The sequence below is a fragment of the Athene cunicularia genome (assembly GCF_003259725.1).
Source record: "Athene cunicularia isolate RWA chromosome 3 unlocalized genomic scaffold, athCun1 chr3_part1, whole genome shotgun sequence".
NCBI lineage: Eukaryota > Metazoa > Chordata > Aves > Strigiformes > Strigidae > Athene > Athene cunicularia.
Genome location: NW_020799097.1, coordinates 34,302,254 through 34,327,819, shown reverse-complemented (window position 1 = coordinate 34,327,819; position 25,566 = coordinate 34,302,254). Strand labels below are relative to the sequence as shown.

At 36.1% G+C, this 25,566-nt stretch overlaps 1 protein-coding gene across 3 annotated transcripts in view; it reads left to right on the top strand.

The window, feature by feature from the left end:
• Positions 1-25,566, top strand: part of COL12A1 (collagen type XII alpha 1 chain) — a 97,455-nt gene that overhangs the window by 67,401 nt on the left and 4,488 nt on the right. For all 3 annotated transcript variants that reach the window (XM_026844879.1, XM_026844880.1, XM_026844881.1), the window contains exons 48-62: positions 584-726; positions 1,106-1,215; positions 6,297-6,446; positions 7,627-7,704; positions 8,332-8,418; positions 9,279-9,332; positions 9,909-10,004; positions 11,919-11,972; positions 13,414-13,467; positions 14,676-14,729; positions 15,867-15,938; positions 22,247-22,282; positions 22,392-22,458; positions 24,048-24,236; positions 25,307-25,375. In XM_026844879.1, coding sequence (XP_026700680.1) covers positions 584-726; positions 1,106-1,215; positions 6,297-6,446; positions 7,627-7,704; positions 8,332-8,418; positions 9,279-9,332; positions 9,909-10,004; positions 11,919-11,972; positions 13,414-13,467; positions 14,676-14,729; positions 15,867-15,938; positions 22,247-22,282; positions 22,392-22,458; positions 24,048-24,236; positions 25,307-25,375 — 1,313 coding nt within the window. The remainder of the gene's footprint in view (positions 1-583; positions 727-1,105; positions 1,216-6,296; positions 6,447-7,626; positions 7,705-8,331; positions 8,419-9,278; positions 9,333-9,908; positions 10,005-11,918; positions 11,973-13,413; positions 13,468-14,675; positions 14,730-15,866; positions 15,939-22,246; positions 22,283-22,391; positions 22,459-24,047; positions 24,237-25,306; positions 25,376-25,566) is intronic.

Sequence of the window (25,566 nt, the reverse complement as noted above, 5' to 3'; positions counted from 1 at the left end):
TCAGAAAATGCTGGAGTCCATTTAATGCATGGTTTTATTTACTTTTGGCTTTCTGCTTTTTTAATGTCTAACAGTCTAAACATCACAAATCTAAACCTCAGCCACTGACGAGTGAGGTGGAGCCCAAATACATCACCAATTGCAAAGAATACATTATCTCCTTCACCCTATCTGTGCCTGAAGGGCAGCAATAGTTAAGTGCTGTTTACTATTGCCTAAAGCAGGCCAGATGAAAAAAAGAATAAAGTTGTGGTCCGTTGTACTTATCATCAATGAATTTAAAATATGTGTAGTTTATAGGGAATCTTGCCACAAGAATACATCTCCAATAGTTCTTGGTCATATTCTAGTTTCCTCCATAACCATGGTGTGTGGATAAAACGAAGACAGGCTGTGAGTTCATCTTAACAAATCATATACTGTTTTTTATCACAAAGTTCTTTTCTGTTTCAGAGAGTAGTTAAAATGCTCAGTGGTTTCCCTGTTACTCTCATGTCTTTTCTTTGAAAAAGAGAAAATGATGAAGATCTTACTTTCCTCGTGTGTTTCCATGTGAAAAAATGTCTTCATATTGTTTTAACAGGGAGATTCACCCAGAGGGATTGCCACAGGCATACACTATCATCCTCTTATTCCGTCTTCTGCCTGAATCACCCAATGAGCCTTTTGCAGTTTGGCAGATTACAGACAGAGATTACAAACCACAAGTTGGAGTTGTGCTTGATCGTAAGGATGATTCTGCTTATTGCATAGAGAATTAATTCATTACATTACTTTGCATGCATTCTTCCTGAATATTTCCAACCCAAAGCATTCCTACATTCTAAAAGGATTATATAATTTTAGTTTAAGAGATTTTTCTTTTTACTTTGTACATAAATTACTTTTTCCGACTAAAAATAATGCACCTAAGCTATGTTTCAATTTTGGTATTACCTCTACAACCAAAGGAAAATACATCTATATACTTATGGGTCAGTGAGACCATCTATAACCTGCGTTTACCCAGTTGAGTGGTATACTACATTTTATCTATGACTATATCTTAGGTTGGTGGTTTCAGTAGTACATGTGAAATGAAATGTATTATTTTCATTTGTTACAGCTGCCAGTAAAGTGCTGTCATTCTTTAACAAGGATACAAGGGGAGAGGTTCAAACTGTAACTTTTGATAATGATGAAATAAAGAAAATCTTTTATGGAAGCTTCCATAAGGTAAAGGATTGAAATGGTGAATGTTGCTTTCTGAAGTGCTGTTCTTTGAAACAAAAGACAAGCAAGCAGAAGTCACTGTCAGTTATATCTGGTCTTTGTATAGTACTGTAAGTTGACACAGGGATTTACAGATCATGTAAAACAAGTTCTCTGAAGTTATAGCTCTTTGCACTGATGTAAGAGATTGTCAAGAATTTGTCATGATTGTGTAAATGAAAGGTTATATCTGAACAAGACATCATAGGCTGATTCTTGGCACATAACAGAGGGATAATAAAAGATAAACTAGAAAAAAAAAGAAAGGTAGTGAGAAACGACTAGGGGGAAATGTAATAACTTGAAATCATTCAGAGCAGATGAAGATACAACCACAGAAAGTCAGTAGCTATTGATTTACAGATAACAGCAGGGAACCTGTTTTGGGAGCTGAATAAGATTCATATGTTTAACAAACATAATAAATGTGTATGTGTATATTTTGTATGTATGAATGTGTATTGGTATATTTTTGGCTTAAATTCACTGGGCCTAAAATATTCAAAAGTAACATTAACTAGAGAAGCAACAATAATGAGAGAGAGCCCATAAAAAATTGTATAAAATGTTTGTGATTTAGAATGATACTCGCGTTTTTTCAGTTGTCAAAATGGCTAGTGAGATCCTTACATGTTAATGAATCTGCCTTCAGCTGTGATAGTTTTGTGCTTGCTTTTCTAATTTTGTGCACCAAATTATGAAAACTAGATCCTGCCACACTTCCTTACCTCTAGTCATCAGGAGATGTTTGACTCACGCTACATATATATCTAAAACACATTTAAAAAATATTTTCTTCCTGTGTTAAGTATATATGTTTAGAGCAAGAGCATGAGTTGCAGTTGCAACATTTTTTGTCAGCTGAAATGCACATTCCTATGTTTTCATTTATCTCCCTTCTGTTTAGTTTTCTTCTGGTGGCGTAAGTATGGCTGAAGCGTAACAGTTGTTCTCTTTATGATACCCTCTCCTGCATGACTGGTTATTACCAGCATTCCTTTGAGGATACTGACAAGAGTTTGCTTCTGTCAGCTTGCTGATTAGAGCCAACATTGCCGATCTAGATCTGCTAGGCTGAAATTAGTGAAAGATAGCTGGTGCCAGCATTGTAATGTTTTGTGACTTCACCTGTTTAAAACACAGATAACTGCAAAATTCAGATAGTGCCATAAAAGCTATTGGTTTCCTCAGAATTTGACAGAGGATGATTTCCCAAACTGCTTGTATGTTATATCCAATAATTTTTATTTTATAATTTATTAAATGGCTAATTATTTTGACATATATGAAGAAATATGTATGTTATTGACTTTGTAACTGATACTTATGAGTAGGCTCAGATCACACCTGGATTAGGCAGCTTCTATTTTTTCCTTGGCATTTGGCTTTTTGCCTTTCTTGTTTTTTGATAGCTTAGTAGGACAACTGAATTTTAAGGAAATGTTTTAATCTACTAGAGTTAGAAAAACGGTCAGTAAGTGCTAGGACAGATACTGTTTTGGTGTAAATGTTGAGTCATCTTATCACCAAGAAGTACTGTTAAGATACAGAACAGCATGTAGCATGCCTCATTTTAGATATCAGTGTGAAAGTTGAGACTTCTTTTCCTCAGGTCACTGGTGTGAAACTCTACACGCTGTACTGCCAGCAGTCTGTTTTAAGTGTCTGCTGCTAATTTCATTGAAATTCAGGGTCATATTTTTCCTTGTAGTTCCTCTAAAAGTGATATAGCTGAGGAGAATTATCTGCCAACATTTACAGTGAAGCTTTGCTCATTTATCAGAGCAAATGGGGAACAACCTGTAGCAGTTATATATTATAGGGAAATTAAAATTATAGGGAAAGTAAAAATACAGAATTTTGTATTATTTTAATAGTTAAATACACTCATACATATGTACAGAAAGCAGTTCTGAAATGTCAAACGATGTACAGGAGTAACAGCCATTTGCAAATGATCTTAAAGCTCTGGAGCTATGAATTCTTGCTTGTGAGATTATTTCTTAAGCAAAGAGATATCAGTTATTTAGTGTAGTGTGTCATTCCTCATCTTTTTTTTCCTCAGAAAGGAATCAAATTTCAGATTTTGATAGTATTTAAAGTAGCTGGAATAGCCTTGATTTAAAGAGCTGTATTTGGGATTTTTCACCATGTAACTGAGCTGCCTCCTCTGGAATCTCTCCAGGACTCTCTCAATACTGAGATTGCTATATGAGTCAGGTTGGTAATGATAACATCATCAAATTCCCCAGCTCATGTGCTGGGAAAGCCTCATGTATCAGCCATGTTGATTAGCTCCTAATAAAGGATAGCAGTAGTTTCAGCTGGATGAAGGAAGGAAAGTAAGATCAACACATTTCAAAAGTTACTTTTGCAATTTTTCCTACCATCCAGTTTCAAAGAAATGACAAATCTTTAGAATGCAAGAAGATGTTTTCCAAAATATCAAACATTTTTGTGGTTTTCATTCGATGATTTACTGGCTCATTCAGTGAGGCACAGTTAACTACACCTAACTGCAAGGAAATTTACTTTGGCATACTTGAACACTTTGCGTAGCATAGCTATGGTGGAAGCTGTTGTATCTGGCAAGTCCCATAGGAAAAATCCTGACTGGCAGAGACACTTATTAAATTTATAACTGAACGTTTTGGAGAGACAGAGGACTTCTACTTCTTATTCTTACCATACTAGACTTCCTTTTAGATTGCAGTTTTACAGTAGTTTGCCACAGGAAATTTGATGATGAGTCTTTCTGCCAAGGTACATACGGGATAATAGTTTGCTTAGCTTATTGGTGGGGTTTATTTAGTAGCAGATCAGAACACCATCAAGCTTTATCTTAGAATAGATCTCTTAGAGAGAAAAATAAAAGTATGTTTTCCTTCTTAAAACTTTGGTGCCTTCTGACACTGAAAATGATGAGAAGTGATGCTTTATGTTGATGTGTTAGAAATTGAAGAGAATGTTTCTGTTAATAAAAAAAATGTAGCAGGATTGATTACAGAGATATTTTATTTGCTATAAACACTACATGTTTACTTTTGTTAGATTTGTGCCTGGGCCATGAGATTCAGGCTGGTGCTGAATCAGCAGTTTACTGACTGAGTCAATTACCTGGGGGAACTCTGCTTATTTTTGATTGCTAGGATCACTTCTTTGGATGGATAGGTGATGCTCAGCAGTCATTGCTGTTTGAACATTTTCAAATTGGTGGAATCATTCAGCATTTTGATGTAGATTCACCTCTCCCAAGTTTTGTGTGCAAATGAAAACGCAGTAATGTATGTTTGCTATGCAAATGTCATTTGCTTTATTTAAATTGTGACAAATAGTTAACATTCCAGTAGAAGGACTTGCATGTTAGGTGCCTTTCAGAATTAGTAACACGCTTTAACTGTTTGATGCGTTAGTTAACTTGTAAAATTTAGTCATATAATTAAATGACTGAGTATATGATGTATGAAAAAATGATGACTTTAAAGCTTTGTCATGGTGCTTATTTTATTTTACGAAAAGTTTGGTATTACATACCAAACTATACTTTGGACACAATTATCTTTCCATTATTTTTTTACTTGATCAATGAACAATGTTGGCAATGTTATTTAAAAAGCACTTGTATACACAGCAGTGAGAATTAAACTGTGATGCCAACTCAATTTCAGATGACAAAAAATAAGGGCAGTTTTAAAAGTCTTAATTCCAATTACATAAAGGATAATCACATGATGTTTAAAGAGTTTTAGATACAGCTATACTGGTGCCTTGGAGACAACTCCACATGGGAAAATATTTAATACAGAAAAAAAAAGAACAAATTCTCAGCAGCTTGTTCAGGCACTTGTTGACTTAGGACATTTAAGGGAATCTTTGTTTCAACTTTATGCCAAATTTTTAAGCAGTCATCAAATACCAGTAAGTTTCTGAGGGGTTGTGTACTGTGATAACAGAAGCTTTAAAACATAAATACATACTTCAAGGATTCTTTACTGCTGATCTTACTGTGTTGATATTTTAACAATTACATAGATGCTATAATGTTGTATATAAAAAAATGTGCATTATGTGAGGGATATAAAGGCACTGAAACCTTTCTGTTGCCTTAAAATGTTCTTCCAGCAATGGTATATTAGAATTTCTAAAATGTCAGACCCTTGCTGAGTGTCTTCTGTTTTCATAGAAATGTAGGAAATTCACTTGCATAACAGTTGCCATATGTAACACAAATTTTTGGAAGGGTAAACTTTGCTTCAGTTTTGTTTGTTCTGTTTAAGATTTACTGTGTTCCCCAAATACTTCCTTCTCTTCTCCTGGTAAACATACTCTCCCAGTGTTACAGTCATTCTTTTCTCCTTCCTAAGTTTCCCTTACTTACAATAATTAATCTCTTCCTCTTCTTGCCTGTTTCCCCTTATTTTGGCATATGTAGCCAAATTTCTCTCATGGAAATGTCTCTCTTGCATCTTCTGTTATTTTGTCTTTTTCTGGGCAGGCTTCTCTGCTCACTTCCTGTATCTCAATGCAACTAATGCCTCTGGTTGAGTCATATGTGGAAACTGAACCCTGGATCTTTGGATCTGAAACAATCTACTCTCTGAAGTACAGACAGAGTCTCTTAGCCAGTGGGCAGTCATGGACTCATAAACCTCTTGTGTGGTCCCAGCCATCAGAAGAGGACAAGAAGAGTTTATATATATTCACTTCCTCTCAAAAATTATTTTTATTTTTTACTTTTATGCCATCTTAAAGTAATTTTCATGCAAGCTTTTTTAAATAGATCATTGTAGTTCAACTATTACATTAAACAGTACTTCTTAGTTATGCTTGTGTATTCATCTTATTGACCTTCAACACACTTTAAAGAGGTTACTAATGTCATAGACTTTCCTTGAGTGTGAATTTTTCCACCAGTTGAAAGTAAAGCAGGATTAGTAGGAAGAAAATTTAAAACAGTATTACCTAAACAGTGAAATACTTTAAAATTATTAAAGTAAATATGCCTATGTGCTTTTTCTAAATACTATGTTAAACTTTTTTTTCAGGTCCATATTGTTGTAACTTCATCAAATGTTAAGATTTACATTGACTGCAGTGAAATACTGGAAAAACCAATTAAAGAGGCTGGGAACATCACAACTGATGGCTATGAAATACTTGGGAAACTTCTGAAAGGTGACCGGAGATCAGCAACAGTAAGTAATAAACACTAATCCATTCATTAATGCAAGCCCTTGAAATTTTCTGAGGAAAGAGATTAGAGATTAAGGATGGTTAAGAAACTGGTATCGCACCCAAAGCTTTCAAGTGTCTGTACTGCAAGAATCAATATACTTAACTAAGAAATTTCATCTTCATAGATTCTCATTCTTAGCAGAATTGCAAGAATAAATATTTAATAGCTGAAAGTGCAGTCAGGTAAATTCAAACAAGAGTGGAAATGTTTTTCTTTTAATAGGGAGAGCAGTTAGTCATTGTAACCATTTACTGTGGATTCTTTATCATTGGAAATCTTTAAATGAAGATTGTTTTCTTTTCCTGAAAAACATGAATGAACAGATTTTAATTTTGACGAGTCCTATGGTCTGTCTTGTACTGGGTGATCAGAGTAATCTCCACTGGTTTATGATCTATAAATCTGTAATGAAAAAGTGACTACTGCTCTGAAGGGTACATCAATTAGCTTGATGGATTAACTACACTTAATATGTAATCAATGCTTTACCTGGTCTTCATATTAGAAGATTTAAGTCTGCAGTCTGACCCATGTGTACAAACCCTAACACCTGATGAAGATTCTTAGTGCTCACCACTAAATGTTTGGTTGCATCTATCAAACTACAGGATCATAGCTCCTGGGGTGAAAAAAAGAGAGGAACTGCTTTTACAGTACAGTCTACCTAAGGTCCGTGCTTCAGTCTTTGCAGAACTTTTCCCCGCTAATGTCAATGCAAAGTTCCATACATGAATCTGAATTAATATATGAGCCAAGAACTGCAGTCCTTAGAGCCAGTTCAAAAGTTTTTCAGCTAGATTTCATGTTGCAGTGCACAGGCACTCAGCCGACGTAGTTCATCGGTATTATCCTTTTTAAGTATTGCAAAATACTTCTTGAGTCACTTTATTTAATTAACTTTTTGCCCCAGAACAAGAGCAAGCATCAGTGCTTGGAAGTTCTTGTATCCTTTATGTGGGCTTGGTTTTAAATATTTTATTATTTTAAAATAATTTTTCTGTTGGTGTCAAAAAGAGAATTTAAATGATGTTAACTACATTAGAAATAATTTTTTGAGGAGTCATTTTTAATGATAATGCCACTAGATTTCATTGTTTAACATCTCTAGTATCTTTCAAGAGTACTCCTTTCTTTTACAGTTAGAAATCCAGAATTTTGACATTGTATGCAGCCCAGTTTGGACTAGCAGAGACAGATGCTGTGATCTTCCTTCTATGGTAAGTATAAATGAAGAAGAGGCTATTCAGAAAATATTTTTTAATAACAAATATAACAATATCAATATTAGCCTTCTATTGTACTTTTTACTGACAACACATCACAGTTGTCAGAGCAGCCAGTGAACACCACTGCATTTCAAGTTTTGTGTCTGAGGGAGAAATATTGTAGTGTGCTAGAACTGAGTCCCTTAGAAATGGTGGTAAAAAATGTCAGTTATATTTTGTATTTCAGTGATATTTAAGATCCTAGGTATTATGAATGGAATAGCTATATTATTTTTTTATTTAATCTGTTCTTAGATTGGCATTCAAAAAGTAACTAGTTTATTCTCTATCAGTGCAAGCTGATTGTCTAATGGATAGAAATATTAAAACAATATATATGCATATGAATTTCGTTTTGCCTGTGCCTCTGTTGTTAGTGTCTTGTATGGCACAGAGTAAATTTGTTAAAAATAGGAAAGGTCCTCTAGAAACATTTGGAAACCACTGTTTAGTTGTGAGTTTTACTTATACTTTAAAACAGGGTAATACAGAATATTGCTGTTAACTGTTTTAGAAAAGTATGCTGCCACCAAGTACTTGTCTTTAAAAGTAGAGTAATAGTTGTAATTGAATTTTCAGAGAGATGAAGCAAAATGTCCAGCTCTTCCAAATGCTTGTACCTGTACTCAAGACAGCGTGGGACCTCCAGGACCCCCTGGACCAGCTGTAAGGAACTATTCGCAATAGACAGATTTGATGATTTTTACATTTATGGAAGTAGTTTTGTGTTGATCTGTGGTTCTGTGAAAAAGTCAGAGAAAGAGTTTCTATCAACATGTCCATAACATCATGGTAGTATGTTCCCTTTTTATTTTATTTTCAAACACAGTTGGGTAGCTCCTACCACCTCTACTTGTTTACATAATAATACTTTTCCCATATTTCTAGTGTGATCACTGTGAATTGCTCCTCATTGGTTGATAGGTTGAAAGAATCTGGCCCAATCTCAGCTGTCTCGCACTTCATGTACAAGGTATTTTTCATGGACTGTGCAAATATTTTTCCTAAATACAGAGTCAGGATTTCACTCCAAGGAAAGATTCTTTACTGTGTCAGGGAAATAAATTAGTTGCTGTCTTTTTTATGTGAAGAGATAATAATCTATGGAATGGATATGTGCCTACCAATTACTTTGAATTATAAGGGAGTTCTACTTTGAAGTTGTCAGAAATGCTGCTTGAGGAATCTGAAGCCCAGTTAATTTGTCTGGCAGTCTACTATAGAGGTAAACAGAGATTTTGATGAATATAAATTGAAGATGTTTATATGTGCAGAGAGAAAAATAAGAATAATTTTTCATGGGCTGAACTGGCAAGGCTGAAGCTGATGTGGTTTACCTGAGTTTCTGATGCACCTTTTATTATACTACTTTTTTAGCAGTGTGATCTATACACTTCAAAACTTTGGGCTATCACATAAGAGTTTGATAAAGAGGATTCATCACACATACCAGTATAATGTACTCTTGTTATATATTCACAATATCTTGTTAAAATATGTATTTTCTTTCCAAATATTTAATTTAGGGTGGCCCGGGTGCTAAAGGTCCCAGAGGTGAAAGGGGTTTGACTGGATCATCTGTAAGTATCTTTCTGGAATGCATCTATAATGTTGCTGCAATGCTTCTATAATGTTGTTATATGTTTACCTCTATGAAAGTTTGTATGCTTAGTTCTATGCTGAGGTAAGAATGGAGATTAAAAATTTACTTGGAAATATGCCTATATGTTATTTATGTGCAGCCTACCTATTTGAGACTATATATACACAGCCTATATATATATATATATGTATATATATATATATATATATGTAGGCTCAAAAGCATTGACTGCACATCAGGAAACTAGATTACATGCATCAGAGTGTTAATACACACTCAGCGGCATTGTTATCCTTCTGTACAGAGGAAACAGCTATACTTTTAATTAACACTGCCAAGAAGGCATGTATTGTCCTGAGACTACCAACATGAATCAGAGAATAGCTTACGAAAGGATATGCCACTTGGATAACTGTTTCCACAGTTGTTCTGAAGTATTAAATGTGTCTCCAGGTTTCTGTCTTCCATTAAGTGTCTAACCCAAAGGATTTTGCAGTTTCAGATCTAAGAAGGGGATATTATTTACAGTCTTGCTTTTATTTTCTGCTTTAAGGGGCCACCTGGTCCTCGTGGTGAGACAGGTCCTCCTGGCCCTCAAGGTCCTCCAGGTCCTCAAGGTCCCAATGGGCTGTCAATCCCAGGTGAACCGGTGAGTGGCCATTTTGAGTGCAGGTGGAAATGTGTGTGATCAGAGCTGTCCATGGGGATGGTGGTCTTGGGAAGAGGGTGGCAGCTTTGCCATAACATTAATTTTTCCCTTCCCTCATGGAACAAGTCTCCTTCAGAAACAAGTCTCTTTCAATTCAATAGCATTTTCTGTCTTAAATGTTACATGTGCTTATGGGATGCTGATGAAAAGGCAGAGTCTAAGCATTATTCTTACAGCTTTTCTGTGGATGCTAGGCCTTTGAGTTCTAGGACTCAAAACTATCAAACTGGTGCAGGAAAATTAAGCATGCAGTATTAATCTGAAGACACAGATCTTTCTCACAGATTTGCATATCCAACTTCTATTTTCTGAACTCAGATCAGTAGCTGAAAGTTCAGAGAGGCAATGGGTGCCTAGATTTAAGCATACAAACCGGCCCTTCGTTCCTAGGGGGCTTTCTTGGCAACAGCATGAATATTTTAGTGAGAGGTTGCTTCTGATTTCATGTACATGCCTTCAGATCCAGAGTAATTATTAACACTGATGAAGTTTCACCAGATTCTGGTTATTATAGCATATAGATAGCATAGGTAACCCTTTGTCTACATTCTGAATGTATTAAGACTGATTTTGCCATATTTTAATAAGTAATCACCCCAAAAGCAGGAATACAATTTTGATGTTTTCTGTTTATGATTATCTTGAATTTTAATATAACCAGGAGCTTTTTGATTAGTCTTTGATTAATATATAAAGTTTATGGGAAAAAAGATAGAATTGGTGTCTGATTGCACAGTCTCATTTTTCATTTGAAACCAGGTTACCTTCTCAGTCTGTAATGTAATTTAGGAAATGGAAAACAAAATGTGTTTTAAGATAGACATTATGTTCACCTTCTGTTTTGTAAGGACAAAGTAGAAAGACTTTGTTAACCAGTGTAGATGCTTTTCAGTTTTTGTTTAATACTGGGGGGAAACACTTGATTAAGATGTCGTAGAGGTGTCAAATAGCAAGAAGGGCCAAAGACATTTTTTTTTTTTACATGTGGAATGGAATAAATATATTTATTTGTCACATTCAGTTTGAAAACATCTGAAGAACAAAGCCACCAACACTGGTGGAGCTTCTTATTACCTAACAATAATTTAGAGCACCACTTTTGAGTCATGTAATTTTCTTTTTCATATCAATTGCAATTCACATTGCTGGACTATGTTTGTGAATTGTTTGATAATTTGTGTGCCATCAACAGTTATTAATGCTGGATTATTACACAAGCCACTGTGGAGAATAAATATTGTATTGTCAAATTTAGCTTATGTGGGTTTAGACTGGGCATTTCTACTACAGTGCTGTAGTGTTTGTGGAATGCAAGCTAGTTGTGAAGGATAATACATTGCTGCTTTATATGCTACTACACCTTCTGTCTGGAAGTGTGTAATGCCTTTTAGACCATGGATTAGAGAAAAGTAGTGACACTTTTAAAAAGACTGAGCTTTTACCTTTTGTGAATGTAGACAGCTCCATACACCAGTTGAGAAAGATAAGGGAGGTTGGGAGAAAACATGTAATCCTTCCCTGCTTTCCTGCTTATGAAGACATTGCTATCAGTCTCTCTTACTGAAAAGTCCACTTCACTTACCAAAATATGTGCCCCTTCAAATGTCTGTTTGCCTGTGTTTTTAATATAAAGGCAACTAGTCATCATGCTTTTGCAAATGTTTGTGAGATGATCAGTATTGCTTCAGTTAAGAGCTATATGTATCTTGATTTATTCATACACATAGTTGGCTTATGGATTCCTTAATTTAGGTATCTTGCAATAAATATTTTGTGTCCATTTACACAAATTAATTATTTTGCTGGTATATTTTGTAATTCAGAATCTCTAACAATCATTAATTAAAATTATAGGGTCGTCAAGGAATGAAAGGTGATGCTGGCCAGCCTGGACTACCAGGGAGATCGGTAAGTCAATGATTAGACAAGATAATGTCATTTTACACTATTCCTATTGCAGGTTAGCTGCTGGACAGCTATTTTTGACATTGCTAGGAGTAGTGGACTCTTCTCATACCTTCCTAGAACAGCTGTACTGAGTCAAGCCAAATCCATCTGGACAGTTGTGAATGCACAGGGACAGACCACTGTATTAGAAAAAGTACACTGATAACTCCCCAGGAAGGTCCCTCAACTTCTGACCACCTGCAGTTAAATGTCTTCCTAAAATAAAGGTTGCAGAACCTTTGCTGAATGCCTCTTCAGGAATGTTGTCTCATTGCTTTCTAATTTTGGAAGTTAAATGGCCTTGGGATGTTATTTGTATGCTTTCAGAAAGAAGAAAGAAAAAATTAAATTTCACTTACTTACAGATTTCTATATTGTAAGCTAGGATTAGGTTTTGAGGAAAAAAATCAGGTTTTTTTTTATGTAATCAGTTGGATTTGGATAATCTAAGGTCATTGATCTGCCCGTGTGATGATATAACTGATATTTAATGGTTGGACTAGATGATCTTCAAGGTCTTTTCAAACCTAGACAATTCTCTGGTTACTATATTGTCCTTGATTTACTGGGGATATAAAGACTGTATGGGAGATGCTTAAATGGTGGTGTGGATTTAGTTTCATATATCAGATAAGGTCAGTCATGGACCAAGGGCCTTGTATTTTTTACCTGTTTTATTAGTCCTTATAAGCCCGAATAGGAAACACTTAGGCAATAGTAATTCCTGTAGAAAGCAATGTTACATTTTAGTGTATGATGAGATTAGACAGAAATGGGGGAAGAACATGACATGATACAAGACTGTTCAATATCCAGTTCCTACAGCAGTGATACTGATCCTACAGAGTGTTGAATGAAATTATTCCTGAGTGTCCTCTAATGTAGCTTGTCTCTTTAATTTTAGGGTCTGTTCTCTACCCAGAAGCTACACGGAACAGAAACAGATAACTTAGAATGTGCACAATAAATCAGCAGAATAATAAAAAAAGGACAATAGGGGCAAAAGAACAATAAAGGAAGAGTCTAATTTTTGATGACTGATTAATGACTGCAGCTAGGCTTTAGCACCAGGTGATAAAGGATTAGCTGACAACTTTAAGTCATACTTGTAAAAGCAATAAACCAGGCATCTATTTTATGGGAACAGTACTGAAAATTATTTTTAAATTGAATTATGGGCTGGTAAGGAAATGGAAGTAAATAGTAGTGTGGGTGAATACTCTTGTATCATGTATATGCGATAAATGCTTTCTCCTAAAGGTTTGTTTTGTTTTTGTAAATGCCAAAAAGCAACATTGAAGACAGTTAAATATTTAAATGTGTTCATGTATATTGTCATGATTAGCATAGCAGTGATGTTTGTTCTGTCATAGATACAGTTCATCATTCCTTTCCCCTCTAGGGAACCCCAGGTTTACCTGGTCCACCTGGCCCAATGGGACCTCCAGGAGAAAGGGTAAGGTTTCCTCTGTTTATGTTCTGAAAAAAACAAGTAATGTGGGTTTTTTTCCCCCCGTTCTTTATCGTATCTTTCTATTTTGAAATGCTTTTTCAAAAGGAGTCCTTTTATCAGTATCCAACCTGGAGAGGTAAAAGTTGTAGGACTGGAAGACCCTAGGGGAGAAAACCTCCCCAGATAGCCATAATGTAGCTAGATAGCTTCTGTAAAGCTTGCACTGCTCATTCTCATGACTAGGTTCTTAAATGCCTGCACCCATAGAGCAGTTGTCCACTGAGCAGGGCTCTGCTGAGGTACTCAGCCTTGCTGAGTTCCACACAGTTGCTGCTTCAGGGGATCCCTCTGAAACTCTGCTTGTCTCAGTGTCTGAGAGATGTCATATCTGTAAAGAATCCATCTGTGCTATTCTTACTGTGAAGGTCAAACTTGCTCCTTAACTACTGAGCTAAACTTTTCTTTGGATGGGGAGGTCTGAAATATCTTCATAATGAAAGGCATGCACACAGGTATTTCATTGTGGAGTTGTTGCAGTCTCTTTCTTCTAATGTGGGGTCAGCTAAGCAAATCTCTTTTGTCTTCACAGTGACATATCACCTTTGAGACGATTGAAGCAATGATTTACCATTACAGTCAAAATTAATAGCTGATATATGTATTTATAGTTATCCTTTAGTGGGAGTTGATAGCTGTAAAAGAAAACAGACAACCATATGATAGCCGGTTGCCAAAGAACATACCATTGGATTAGTGGGTCATTGGTGGGCCATGGACCTTCAATATTAATTTGTGAATGTTATGTTAGATTACTAAAATGGGATTTCTCAGCATCTCTTCTTGCAGGGGAAGTATCTGAGAGGGAGGTTGTTTTTCATTTAAGTAGAAACCTCGGATGAGAGAAGAGCAAAAAGGGCAATCTTGCTCCTCTGGGATAGAACAACGATTCCTTTTCTTAAAAATGTTGAGAGAGACTAATTCCATCTTCAGTTAATCAAGAGCAGCTGAACATCTAAACTGGCTGAAGCTCATTGTTCCATAGCCTTCTCTAGCATTAGTCATGATAGCTATATTTTAAACTTACATTGTGGAGGAGTTTTAAAATACATGCCAGTAGTAATCAGGAGTAATGCAATTACATAATCTTAAAGGCCATTTAATCAGGCTACAATCTTAAATTGATCTCTAATTGTGCTTTTGTTTTTAAATAGGGTTTCACAGGAAAAGATGGTCCCACAGGCCCCAGAGGCCCACCAGGTCCAGCGGTAAATATAATTTTGTCTTTGATATACTCTGAAATGAGAGACCTGATCCAAGAGAGAGCCACATTGACATTTTCAGTTTCTGTCAAATATGAAATGGATCCTCTGCTTAATATCCTAAATGGATCTGGGAAATTCTCAGTAAAAGGTCAGCAGACACTGTGTAAAGCATGTATTCACAAATGTTCATGAGTGGTTTTGAAACTGATTTCTGCCAGTGTAAATGAGGGAAGAACCAGTTTACCTGGTTCTTTAGCCATGATCTGTAAATGCATAGCCAGGCCTACTGAAACTGATTAGCTTATTACTTGTAGTCTGGTGAAAAATCCTGTTAATACAAGTTTTTCTTGACAAGAGTATTTGAGGACTAGTTTTTGCTTAAAAGGCTACTTCATTGTGATTGTGGGACTATGTTAGAAAAGGTGCTGGTTGTTAGAGAAAAACATATTATGCTGGATCAGACAGCCCAAGATAGGCAAGTTGCTGCAGCTCCATGTTACCAGGTCCAACCAGTAACCAGATAGAAGATGTATTTCCAGTAGGCATACACACACAGAGCACACATTTACACCACATGTATTTATATAGACAGGAGTTGCTAGGGCAGGGTATTATTTGGGCTGCCCCTGCCTCACCCACGATTTTCTTACGCTCTTTTTTGGGTGTGCAGATGAGCTTTTATCACATAACCTAACACTGTTCTTTTATTATTTCATATTTCATTTCAATTATATTTAATATTTCTACTATCACTAGAATTACTTTTATGGACTCCTTATTGTGGACTTTTAGATGGATCACAGAACTGCTAGATGAAGTTAGAAGGCCAAACCATCTTGTACTGCTTTAGGAATCTGTCATTGCTACCAATACCAAAAACATACAGACACTCTCTGCATCCTTAGATTCAGAAATGCCTGTTAAACTGCGGTGTTATGTAAAAAGACACATTTCTATGAAGAAATAAACTATTTTTTCCAGAGGAAAGTTTTCAAGCCTGATATGTACCTAACAGAAAAACCCGCAATTGATAGAAGCCATTTGGAGTATTGTTTTGCACTCAAGACAATAACACGTTTCTTATTAGCATTTAGGCCATTGTGGATTTCTACAACTCACTTTACATGTCTGCTGCCGTAGGGTGCCCCAGGAGTTCCAGGAGTTGCTGGCCCAAGTGGAAAACCAGGGAAGCCAGGAGATCGTGGGACACCAGTAAGATAATGATACAGTATCAAATTTTAAATTGCAGTCTGTTGATGAATATGAGACTTCTTGCTTTAAATACTTGTCTTGCACTTATGGTGGTGGTTAATACAGTGGAACTGACCTAAGACCGCAAGTCTTTTTTTCAAACTATTTTATTTTTACAGTATGCCATTTTGCTGAGTTTAATAGTTGGGGCTGGAAACTGTGGTCTCTGGTTTCCACTAGAACGATCATAAGCTATTATGTGCCAAGACATATATTCCTGCGCTGCATAAGCATAAAGAACTAGGTCAGCAGAATGACTGAATGTCTTTATATTTGTATATGTGTGTGTGTAGTAAAAAAGTGGTACACTGCTGAAGGTGGACAATCTGATAATATTGCATAATCACTTCTGTTTTGCAAATGTTTTGGGTTTTTTACAATGTGATTTCAAAATTATTTGGGGGTTCTGTGGGTTCTATTCAAACCTTTAAAGTGCATCCTGAACAGGGAGAAAGAGCAGGAGGTGCTGCCTGCCACCAACAGTTTCAGAAGAAATTTGAATTGATTAATTTATAGGATTGCTGAGAAATTTTGCTTGAGTCAGGAGTGGAGACAGCAATTGACATGAGAAGTCATTCATTACTTAATGTCTGACAATCAGCCAGAATTTTCCATCTCACTTCAATGTTGTTGTGTATATGACCGTTGGGTAATAGGCTGGGCAGCTTGATGGTTATGATGTGGAAGTTCCCAGGAGCACCTGGAAACTGGGTCATTTTCTCATGCACGCTTTGAATTTAGTCTACATTTGCCAGCCTATAAATCCCATTTCTCCTTGCAATAGAGGATATTGAGTGTCTTAGGAAATCACTGAAGCTTTCCTGCCTTTAGATGTACATTGCTAATGTGATATTCCTGCCAGGTTAGATGCTTGATAGTCATAGCCAGGGCACAAAGTGCTGTGGTTTATTCACAAGTGAGCTTCAGACTAGTAGATATATCCAAGTTTTCCTTCACCTGGGACACTGGATAGTTGGCCCAGTTCAGCAGCAAAGATCTGCAGATAAATAACATTCATGGAAGAAAATCTGGCTACAAGCCCAGTTTCAGTGCTTTTGCAAAGCAAGGCAGTCAAGTCCTGTCCAAGTATGATGTGTAAGTTCTATACTCTAATATTGAGTTCCTTTCAGTTAGAAATATTTTTTTTTTCCCTGATTATTGCACTTTCTTATAATGGGACACTGTGCATCATATTTACCATTTCTTATGTTTCTAGAACAGATCGCAGCAGGAATTCTGGCTTGCACCTTGCACAGATGTTTTATCAAACTCCTGATGGACAGAATTTCAATGCTTTCCTTTGTGTCCGGTATTAGAATTGCCAAAGGTGCAGCCTGATGGCCAAATGCAACTTGCAGTGACATGAATCATAGTTCAGGACTGCCTGAATTTGTAACTTCCTGTCCTGGAGAAAGATTATGAGGCTTCACATTGCCTCTGGTAATTACAAGGAGTAAATAATTTTCAATCAGATCCTGCCATTTTTAATTCTACCTGAACAATCTGTATTGCTGGTACTTTGCAGCGCAAATCAGGTGAAAGAACCCTACAAGGCAAGGAACATTACACCCCTGACAAAAGATAGACAATTACATCCAAATTACAGGGAGCCTTGGTGTTGTGAAGACATTCCCAGTGAATGTAATCCATCCTGGTGTATTAAATACCAATAATGTGCTAAGCTGAGGCAGACCACACCATGAATGTGGCTGTAAACATTTCTCTACCCCAGGGTGTACTTATACTAGAACAAGTTGATACTTGAAGTGTTACCTGAACTTTCATGGAAATAGGAAATTTTACTTTTTAAGTCTTCCAAGAGAAACAGGTGTTTTTTCAGTGTAGTAGCAAAATAACAGAAAGATGAACAGTAAGAACACAAATGAGACAGTAATCTATTGAGGATTGAGCACTGGCTATCCTAGAGGAGACTAAAATATCTGTTCTCTGTCTGTCTGGTCAAACAGAGAGCAAGAATTTGGTAGTAGTCTGTACATATATCATAGAGCAACAACCAGCAAAGGTAAGGAAGAGTCATTAAGCTAAAAGAGGATATTGACTAAAGAAGAAATGGATATGTTTTCCATGAAAAAATGTAATGGGAAATAGAAGATCTTGTACTATCAGATAAGAGAAGTTCCAGTACTGTTGTTTTATACATATGAGAATGAAAATGGAAATGGATGGGTAGGCAGACTTAATCATCCTGAGGTAGAGCTGTCTTGTTGATAAAAACAGACTCCGAAAACAAGGTCTGACTTTGTTGATCTACAAGGTCCCCAGGTGCAATATATTAGACATACCTCCAGGACCAAACAGAGTGTAAAAACCTTTAGAGAGTAATCCTGAGCACAATAAGGGAGATGTTTGTTGTGAGTTAAATGCAGTTTTTGAGCATTTTCCATTCTCTGCTGCCATTTATTTATTGATCTCCCATCCATCTATGCAGACATCCTAGATGAAGTCTCAAAAAGATGCTGCTTTGTGAGCAACAAACCGGTGGTTCTTGTGGAGAGCAAACATTCTTTTGGGCAAAACAATTGAGTTCATTATCTTTTTAAGTAAAAATAGCAAAACGTACTTTTTTTTTGTCCTTGTTCAGCTGTAGAACTTTGCTGCAGCCTCAGCCTTTATCCCACAGCTCAGAAAAATCCCACATGCAGAATAAACTAGCTTTTCCTCACACTGACCCCAAGTGACTCCCTCATTGCAGGATACCAACAAAACAGAATGTCAGCAGCAGCTGCTGCTTCTCAAAATGTTGGCACGCAGTTGGCTAAATTGCATTTTTTTTTCTATTAAAGGAAAATAAACTGTAATTTAAGAATATAGCCAAGTGGAAGGAATATGCAAATAGCAACTCAATAATTGCAGTTGTAATTATTTTTTTGAAATCATATTTCTAAAATATCCAGGTGGAAAATGAACTGTTGTTAACACAGACAGTTAGCCTCTAATCTTCAAATTTTTATATTAGTTTGGAATAACCTGTAGATTTGCAACTATAAGGCTGAATCAGTGTATCTTCTCGAGGTCAAAAATTGAAGAATGAGGCTTATTTGATTTCAATGAATTGTAAAATTGACTGTGTATTGGTTATAATTAAAGAATGCCTTAGCATTTTTCTATCTGGGCACCTTTGTTGGCAATACTTTGGATTGATGTTGTGCTTTTGCTATCAGAGCACCTTCCTGTCTTACCAACATGGCTTGTGGCTGAAGGCAGCCTGAAGAATCTTCCTGACCTGAAAAATATTTCCAGAAACAATATATAGAATTTAAACATTTTAAGTTTGCTGCATTTTTTTTTCTTCTGTGTATAATAGTTCTGGAGTGTGAATGCTCTAGGAAGTGAAATAATTGGAACATGGCATTTTAAGTAATTATTAGAATATTGCTGGTATAGTAGATGAGAATTCTGATTTCTAATGCTTGCACTTACCTAGTAAATAAACAAGTGGTACTGCATGGATTGCTTCTGGCTGAAACAGCACAAGGCTGTATTATGAAAGCCTTAGAAAGGATAATACAATGAGCAAGTATTATAAATACTCAACAGATAATTTCAAAAGAATATGCTTTCAGAAAATATTCAGAAATTTCAGAAAATATTCAGAAAATAGCAAAAATTGCCAAGTTTCAAATAGAAAGAGAAGCACCAAATAATTTGTTAATATTTTTTTTCACCCAGATTTTCATGTTAGATTAGTGCAAGTGAAAAATCTGCATTTCTATTCAATGGATATTTTAGATACATGTGATAGTTTATGACTGAGATGTTAACATGTGTTGAATTGAGAGTCAAACTGCATCTCTTTTAGAGTTTCAGTACATCAGCATTTACCACAGTGTTAATTATTAGAGAATGACAGATAGAAATGTCGTATTTTCCTGATGGTTTTTATTGTTAGTTTATTTCTGTTCTTATGGCATATACAAGTCCATGGTCTGTTTCAGCCTATGGCTGTACTAAGCTAAAACTAAAAGACAGACCTTTTCCCTGAGGACTTCACTGAGTAAGAAAAGATATAGGTGAAGGACTGAAGGGCAGAAGGAAAAGAATATTCATCAGTTTGACGGGTATACTGTGTACATACTAATAACTGTCTCACTGGTGGCATAATTTATTCCAGTGGCACATTCATGCTGTTACCATTCTAAATCTTTCATTTGAGTCTGTACCATTAATTTTGCGTGAATGATCTGTTATGCATGATGCAAAGGTACCGTATGCCAGCTACTTAACAACGGATGAACTGCCTCGTATTTTCTGCAGCATGTCATAGGGCTGGTGTATGCAACACTGCTGCAGAGAAGCTCAGATAGCATACTAAGTTAACACCCTGATGTGCCCCATGGAAATTTGTTTGCTCAAAAACTTGATAGAAGTCTAAGAAACAGTGCCACTGCACTTGAATTGTATCTGCTGTGACCTCAGTGGAATGATTTGTTGTTGAAATTAATTGTGGGTACTGTTGGAATGTTATGAAAAACAGCTGCAGCCCACACTTAGTCCTTGCTTTGTTAATGGTGATAAACAGGCTCCTTAAAGAAATACAGCGATGTAAAAAGCAGTAATACTTAGGATGTATGTGTAACTACATGGAGAGCCATGCAGAGCAGCAGATGATCAAACTGGTCTTTCACTTTTGAAATATGCCTTATGTTCAAATAGTAATTTAGGCTACAAATGAAAATCTATTTGGACTCATGCTAGCCCCTTTTTGCTTAGCTGACAAAACTGCTGTGCTCTTTGGACACATTCTGGCAGGTGAATTTACAATAGATTTTTAGGACTCAGGTGTGGCCTAACTGCACCCACTAAAGACATCTGTAAAACTCACACTGGCCTCTTCAGGAGCTGTAGTTTTGGTCAAAGTTTTGTTTGTACTGCCATTGAATTTGGCACACGTGTGTCATTTTCACAGTGAGTACTCAAGAGCATTGTAAGGGCTATTCATGATGTCTTCCTAAGCAAATCTTGGAGTAAATTCAGTTTTGTTTTGTTTTGTTCTGTTTTTTCTTTTGTATTTTGATGTCAAAATTGAAAGAATAGTTTTAAGACACTTCACAGATTTTTAGGTTTTTCAAAGGTTGACCCAGTGACTAAAACAAATGACTGAATCTAATTTTCTACTTACTTTAAATGGGCATCTGCAAATTTTACTGTGGCCAAAATCGTGTCAAATAGACCAAAGCAAGTTATAAACATTCTTCTGAGATTATTGCTGTCTATTTTGAAAATCTTTAAAAATACATCATACCAAACATTGAAATTACATTTTCTTTGGAAAGTATGGTTCACTCTTTTGATGCTTTTCTCTGCTAAGAGTGGAATGCGAACATAAGGCTAAAATCTTAAAATGTTGTGCGAGAAGTGCACACATACAATTTTGTTTGTGGAGTAGATTGTGTGTGCATATCTCCAGTTCAGAATCTAGAAATATATTTACAGTATTCCTGATGTTCTTCCAGCCATAGAGACATACATATATAAAGATTAGAATCAGTCCTGGTTGGCTTCTTAAATAGTATTCTTGAAAAACAAAAAAACCACAACAACCACTGGAGAATTCAAAGGCAAATGGAAATTGAGGTTAGGCAAAAGTTATCTCTTGGCAAATGTCAATGATTATAAAGCAGCTCAACCTAAGACTTCTATGAGACTACTGTAAGACTAGAAATGGTTGAGAATTAACAGGAAAGCGGTCATTACAAACAAAATAAGCACTTAATGGCATCTCTCTCCATCTTATGTGTCATCTCTGCATAGTGCTTTTTCACTTAACACAGGGTCTGTTTCTTGTGGTTTCAAGGAGACAGCTACTCTTCCTAGACATGTTTTATTCTTCCTAGCTTACCTTCTTTAATGATGAATTGGCTTAAGACTTAAAATTAAACAGTCATATATAACTTATACAAGGCCATTCATCATTTAAAGAAATGTGATGCTAGAAATTCAACTTCTAAATTGTCAGTGAGGTCCCGGTGTCAGAATATGTCAGTATCTTTGGCCCTAGTCTGAATTTTTCCTTCAGGTCTTTTTCTTCTGCATCTGTCAGTGTGTTTGATCATACACGAAAGATCATTGCTTGTCCAGTCTTTTCTGACATGTGCTTTAGGATGTTTGAAATGTATAGTTCAAGGAGGACCAGGTCTGTCTTTCTGAAGGAGTCAAAATGTTTTCTAGAATTGCATGTCTCAAACCTATAGATGGGATGGAATAACAGAATCCTTCCAGTTGTTTTATTTTTATTGTATTTATTTTAGGGTGCACCTGGAATGAAGGGAGAAAAAGGTGACAGAGTAAGTCTGCTTTGAAGTCAGTTTTTCTCAGCTTTTTTAATTAAAAACTATGTCTTTAAAAGCACAGACACTTGCTAATAAAACACTTGTTTTGGTTTTGATCATTTAGGGTGACATTGCTTCTCAGAACATGATGCGAGCAGTTGCAAGACAAGTTTGTGAGCAGCTGATAAATGGTAAAGTGTTGCTTGCTTTTTTTGTCACACTAGTAATTTGCTACTTTGTTTGATAAAAGAGAAAACAATGGTTTAATTTTAAGATAAGGAATAGTAGCCATAGAGCATAGCAAGAGCTTGAGTGATCTGATAGCTGTTCAATGCCAGTGATTTGGTGAAAAAAAATATGTAGCACTAAATCTTTGCCAGATCACTGGCTAGCTTGATCATGAACTAATCTATGACCTTTGGAGGTACACATGCAAATCTAATGCTCTATACAAGGAAGGTCACTTTAGTTTTGTCGGTCTGGTCCACAACTGCTTCATCTTTGTCATAAAATCAGTATTCATTTTCTCATTAAACATGTATTCAGGTGAGAAAAAAGATGCTCAATGCAGGTACTTTGCTAGCAGGGAAAGGCAGATGAGTGTTGGGTAAATACTGTGCACAAAATCATCTGTGCTATGCAAGTAAAAATGAAATTTATTTGGAGAAGGACTCCAAATTGAATTTCAATCCTCTACTGCCACAGAGTGCAGCTCAGCAGCCTATGAAAATGTCCTCTGTAGAGGCTTTTTCTCTGTCCCTGAGGCAGTGCTTTTGCCATCAGTAGACCTGCCAAGGAGGAGAGAAACAAATTTGCCCAGAAATTGTTCTTAATATTCTTTCTATAACAAGGGTAAGCACTGACTGAGGTAAACAGATACACCTTTTGTATCATTAAGAGTGATTGTGTACAGAGAGGAGGACAGTATGTCCTTTAAAATATCTGTGGTGGCTGCTATTTAAAACATGTCTATAAATTAGCCATTGCAGAGGAAAGAAAGAATGTTCATCAGTGTATTAGGCTTATGAATAAGGATGTGTTCTCTGAGATCTTTTAGCATCTCTTTTTTGAACATCCCTGCTTTATATTTTTCATATTCAGCTCATCTCTTCAGGGTTATGCTAGGACTGGCACATTACACTAATCAGGTAGGGCTAGATGTGGCCCCCCATTAAGGGCTCCTTTCTGCATAGTTTCACAGTGATGTGGCTTTTGTTCAGACACCTTGCTTTGGAAATGAAATTTGCCCTTATGCAGAAGGTGTATAGGTACAAGCCTATACATCCTACAGGCTTAAGAAAGTGACTTCATAGACTGTGCTGCTACCTCTACACATGAATAATTTATACTCTGTTTGTGGTAGCTTCAGAGCTGAAAATGCATAGAAATATGATACTCCACTTTTAGAAGTATAACAAGTCCTTTCTGTTCTTCAGAGTAAAAACAACCTCAATTTAGAACTCTGAGAGCAAGAGTATTGTAAACAAATGCTTATTTTGTGGCTTTAATTGCTTTAAAATTTATTTTTATTAATGTTTTGGCTTCCAGAATTCCCCTTACCTTTCTTCCTCCTTCCCTTCTCCATTTATGTTCAGCTTTCTTAGCAGACATTCATCTTAAGTCTTTGTAATTCATCTGTACTTGTTAACCACTGATTTACTGAATGGAAATAAGGATAGGATTTAATGAAGAGAGATAATTTGTTATTCCTTCCCACTCTCATAAAAGACTTTCACTCATTTCACATGGTGTATTGAACCATTTTTCTTTCTTTTTGAAGGTCAAATGAGCCGGTTCAATCAAATGCTGAATCAAATCCCAAATGATTATTATTCAAACCGTAACCAGCCAGGGCCACCAGGCCCACCTGGTCCCCCAGGAGCTGCTGGGACAAGAGGAGAGCCTGGACCTGGAGGAAGACCAGGATTCCCAGGACCTCCTGGAGTCCAAGGACCACCTGGTGAAAGAGGTGAGTAAATTCCAAGGCATCTGTGTATTTCACAGTGGACATAGTGCAGAGACTGACAGAGGAGCAGTCTGATCCCTTTACCATGTCAGACTAGGAAGCCCACACCCAGAAGTAGCCTATTAGTTCAGCTGGATTGCCTGAGGGACACTGATGTTCTGGAGGACAAGTTAATTACATCATTGCTTCCCTTTGTCTCTCCCTTGCTCATGTTTCATGAAACACAAGTTGGTCTAACATTTTGACTGCTGTTTCAGGCTTCCACAGGATATCTTAGGAAAGTGAATGTTCTCAGAACTCTTCTGGCATTAAACAGCTACATCTTGAAAGGTTGTTTGGAGTAACACAACTCTTTGCAGAACAGAGCTCTGATTAAGAGAGAAAATGAGTCATTACCAAGAATAAAAAGTAGGAGTTGAAAGAATTAGGTCTACATCCTTGGTTCTTTGTGGTACTTTGAGGGAATGAAGCAACTCTGAACTGAATTTGAGCATATTGGTAAGCCTAATTTGTGGCTACCTTGGATCAGTACTGTACTATTTTGTGGCCTTTGCTTATTCCATCTACTCTAATCTAGCATAGACTTATTGCGGTGTTTTCTAGCATATATTTTAGTATAATCTTTAAAAAAGGCTAGAAAAAAATAAAGAATAAATTTCTGAATTCTACTGTTTCTTAAACTTAACATAATTGTTTCTGAGAAAATTTAAAGCATCCTTTATAGCAGAAATATGCAAGCCTGAAAATACCTTCCTATTTGTAGTTTAAAATAATAAGGTTCTGTGGTGTTTTAAGTATCACAAAATTTTTCTATGTCTGAGAAAGATTATTCACACTAAATTACCTCTGCATCCTACTTTATTTTTAGGTTACTGTATTTATATCCAAATTACTTTCCGAAATGCACACATACAAATAAGGTTTGGCCAGCATTGTTACACTAAATAATGGGAATTAAATATTAATATCAATGAGGGAGCATGAAGAAATATTTGTTGATGTGGTTTCCTTTGTTTTTTATTGTTTTTTCTTTTTTTTTTGTGGTTTTGTTTTTTTTTTTTTTAATTCTGTAGGAATGCCTGGAGAGAAAGGTGAAAGAGGGACTGGATCTCAAGGACCACGAGGTTTGCCAGGACCACCTGGTAAATATTTCTTGTTTTATTAGATTACAGAAAAGTGAGAGAAAAAGACAACATTTCTTCATAGGGAACCAGACTACATATGGTGAATGAGCATGCCTTACTCTGTCCACTTAATTTTTTTGACATGTATTAGAGTTTACTGGAAACCTCTACATAAAAGGGCAATTTAGAAAGATTTTGGGATGTGGCTA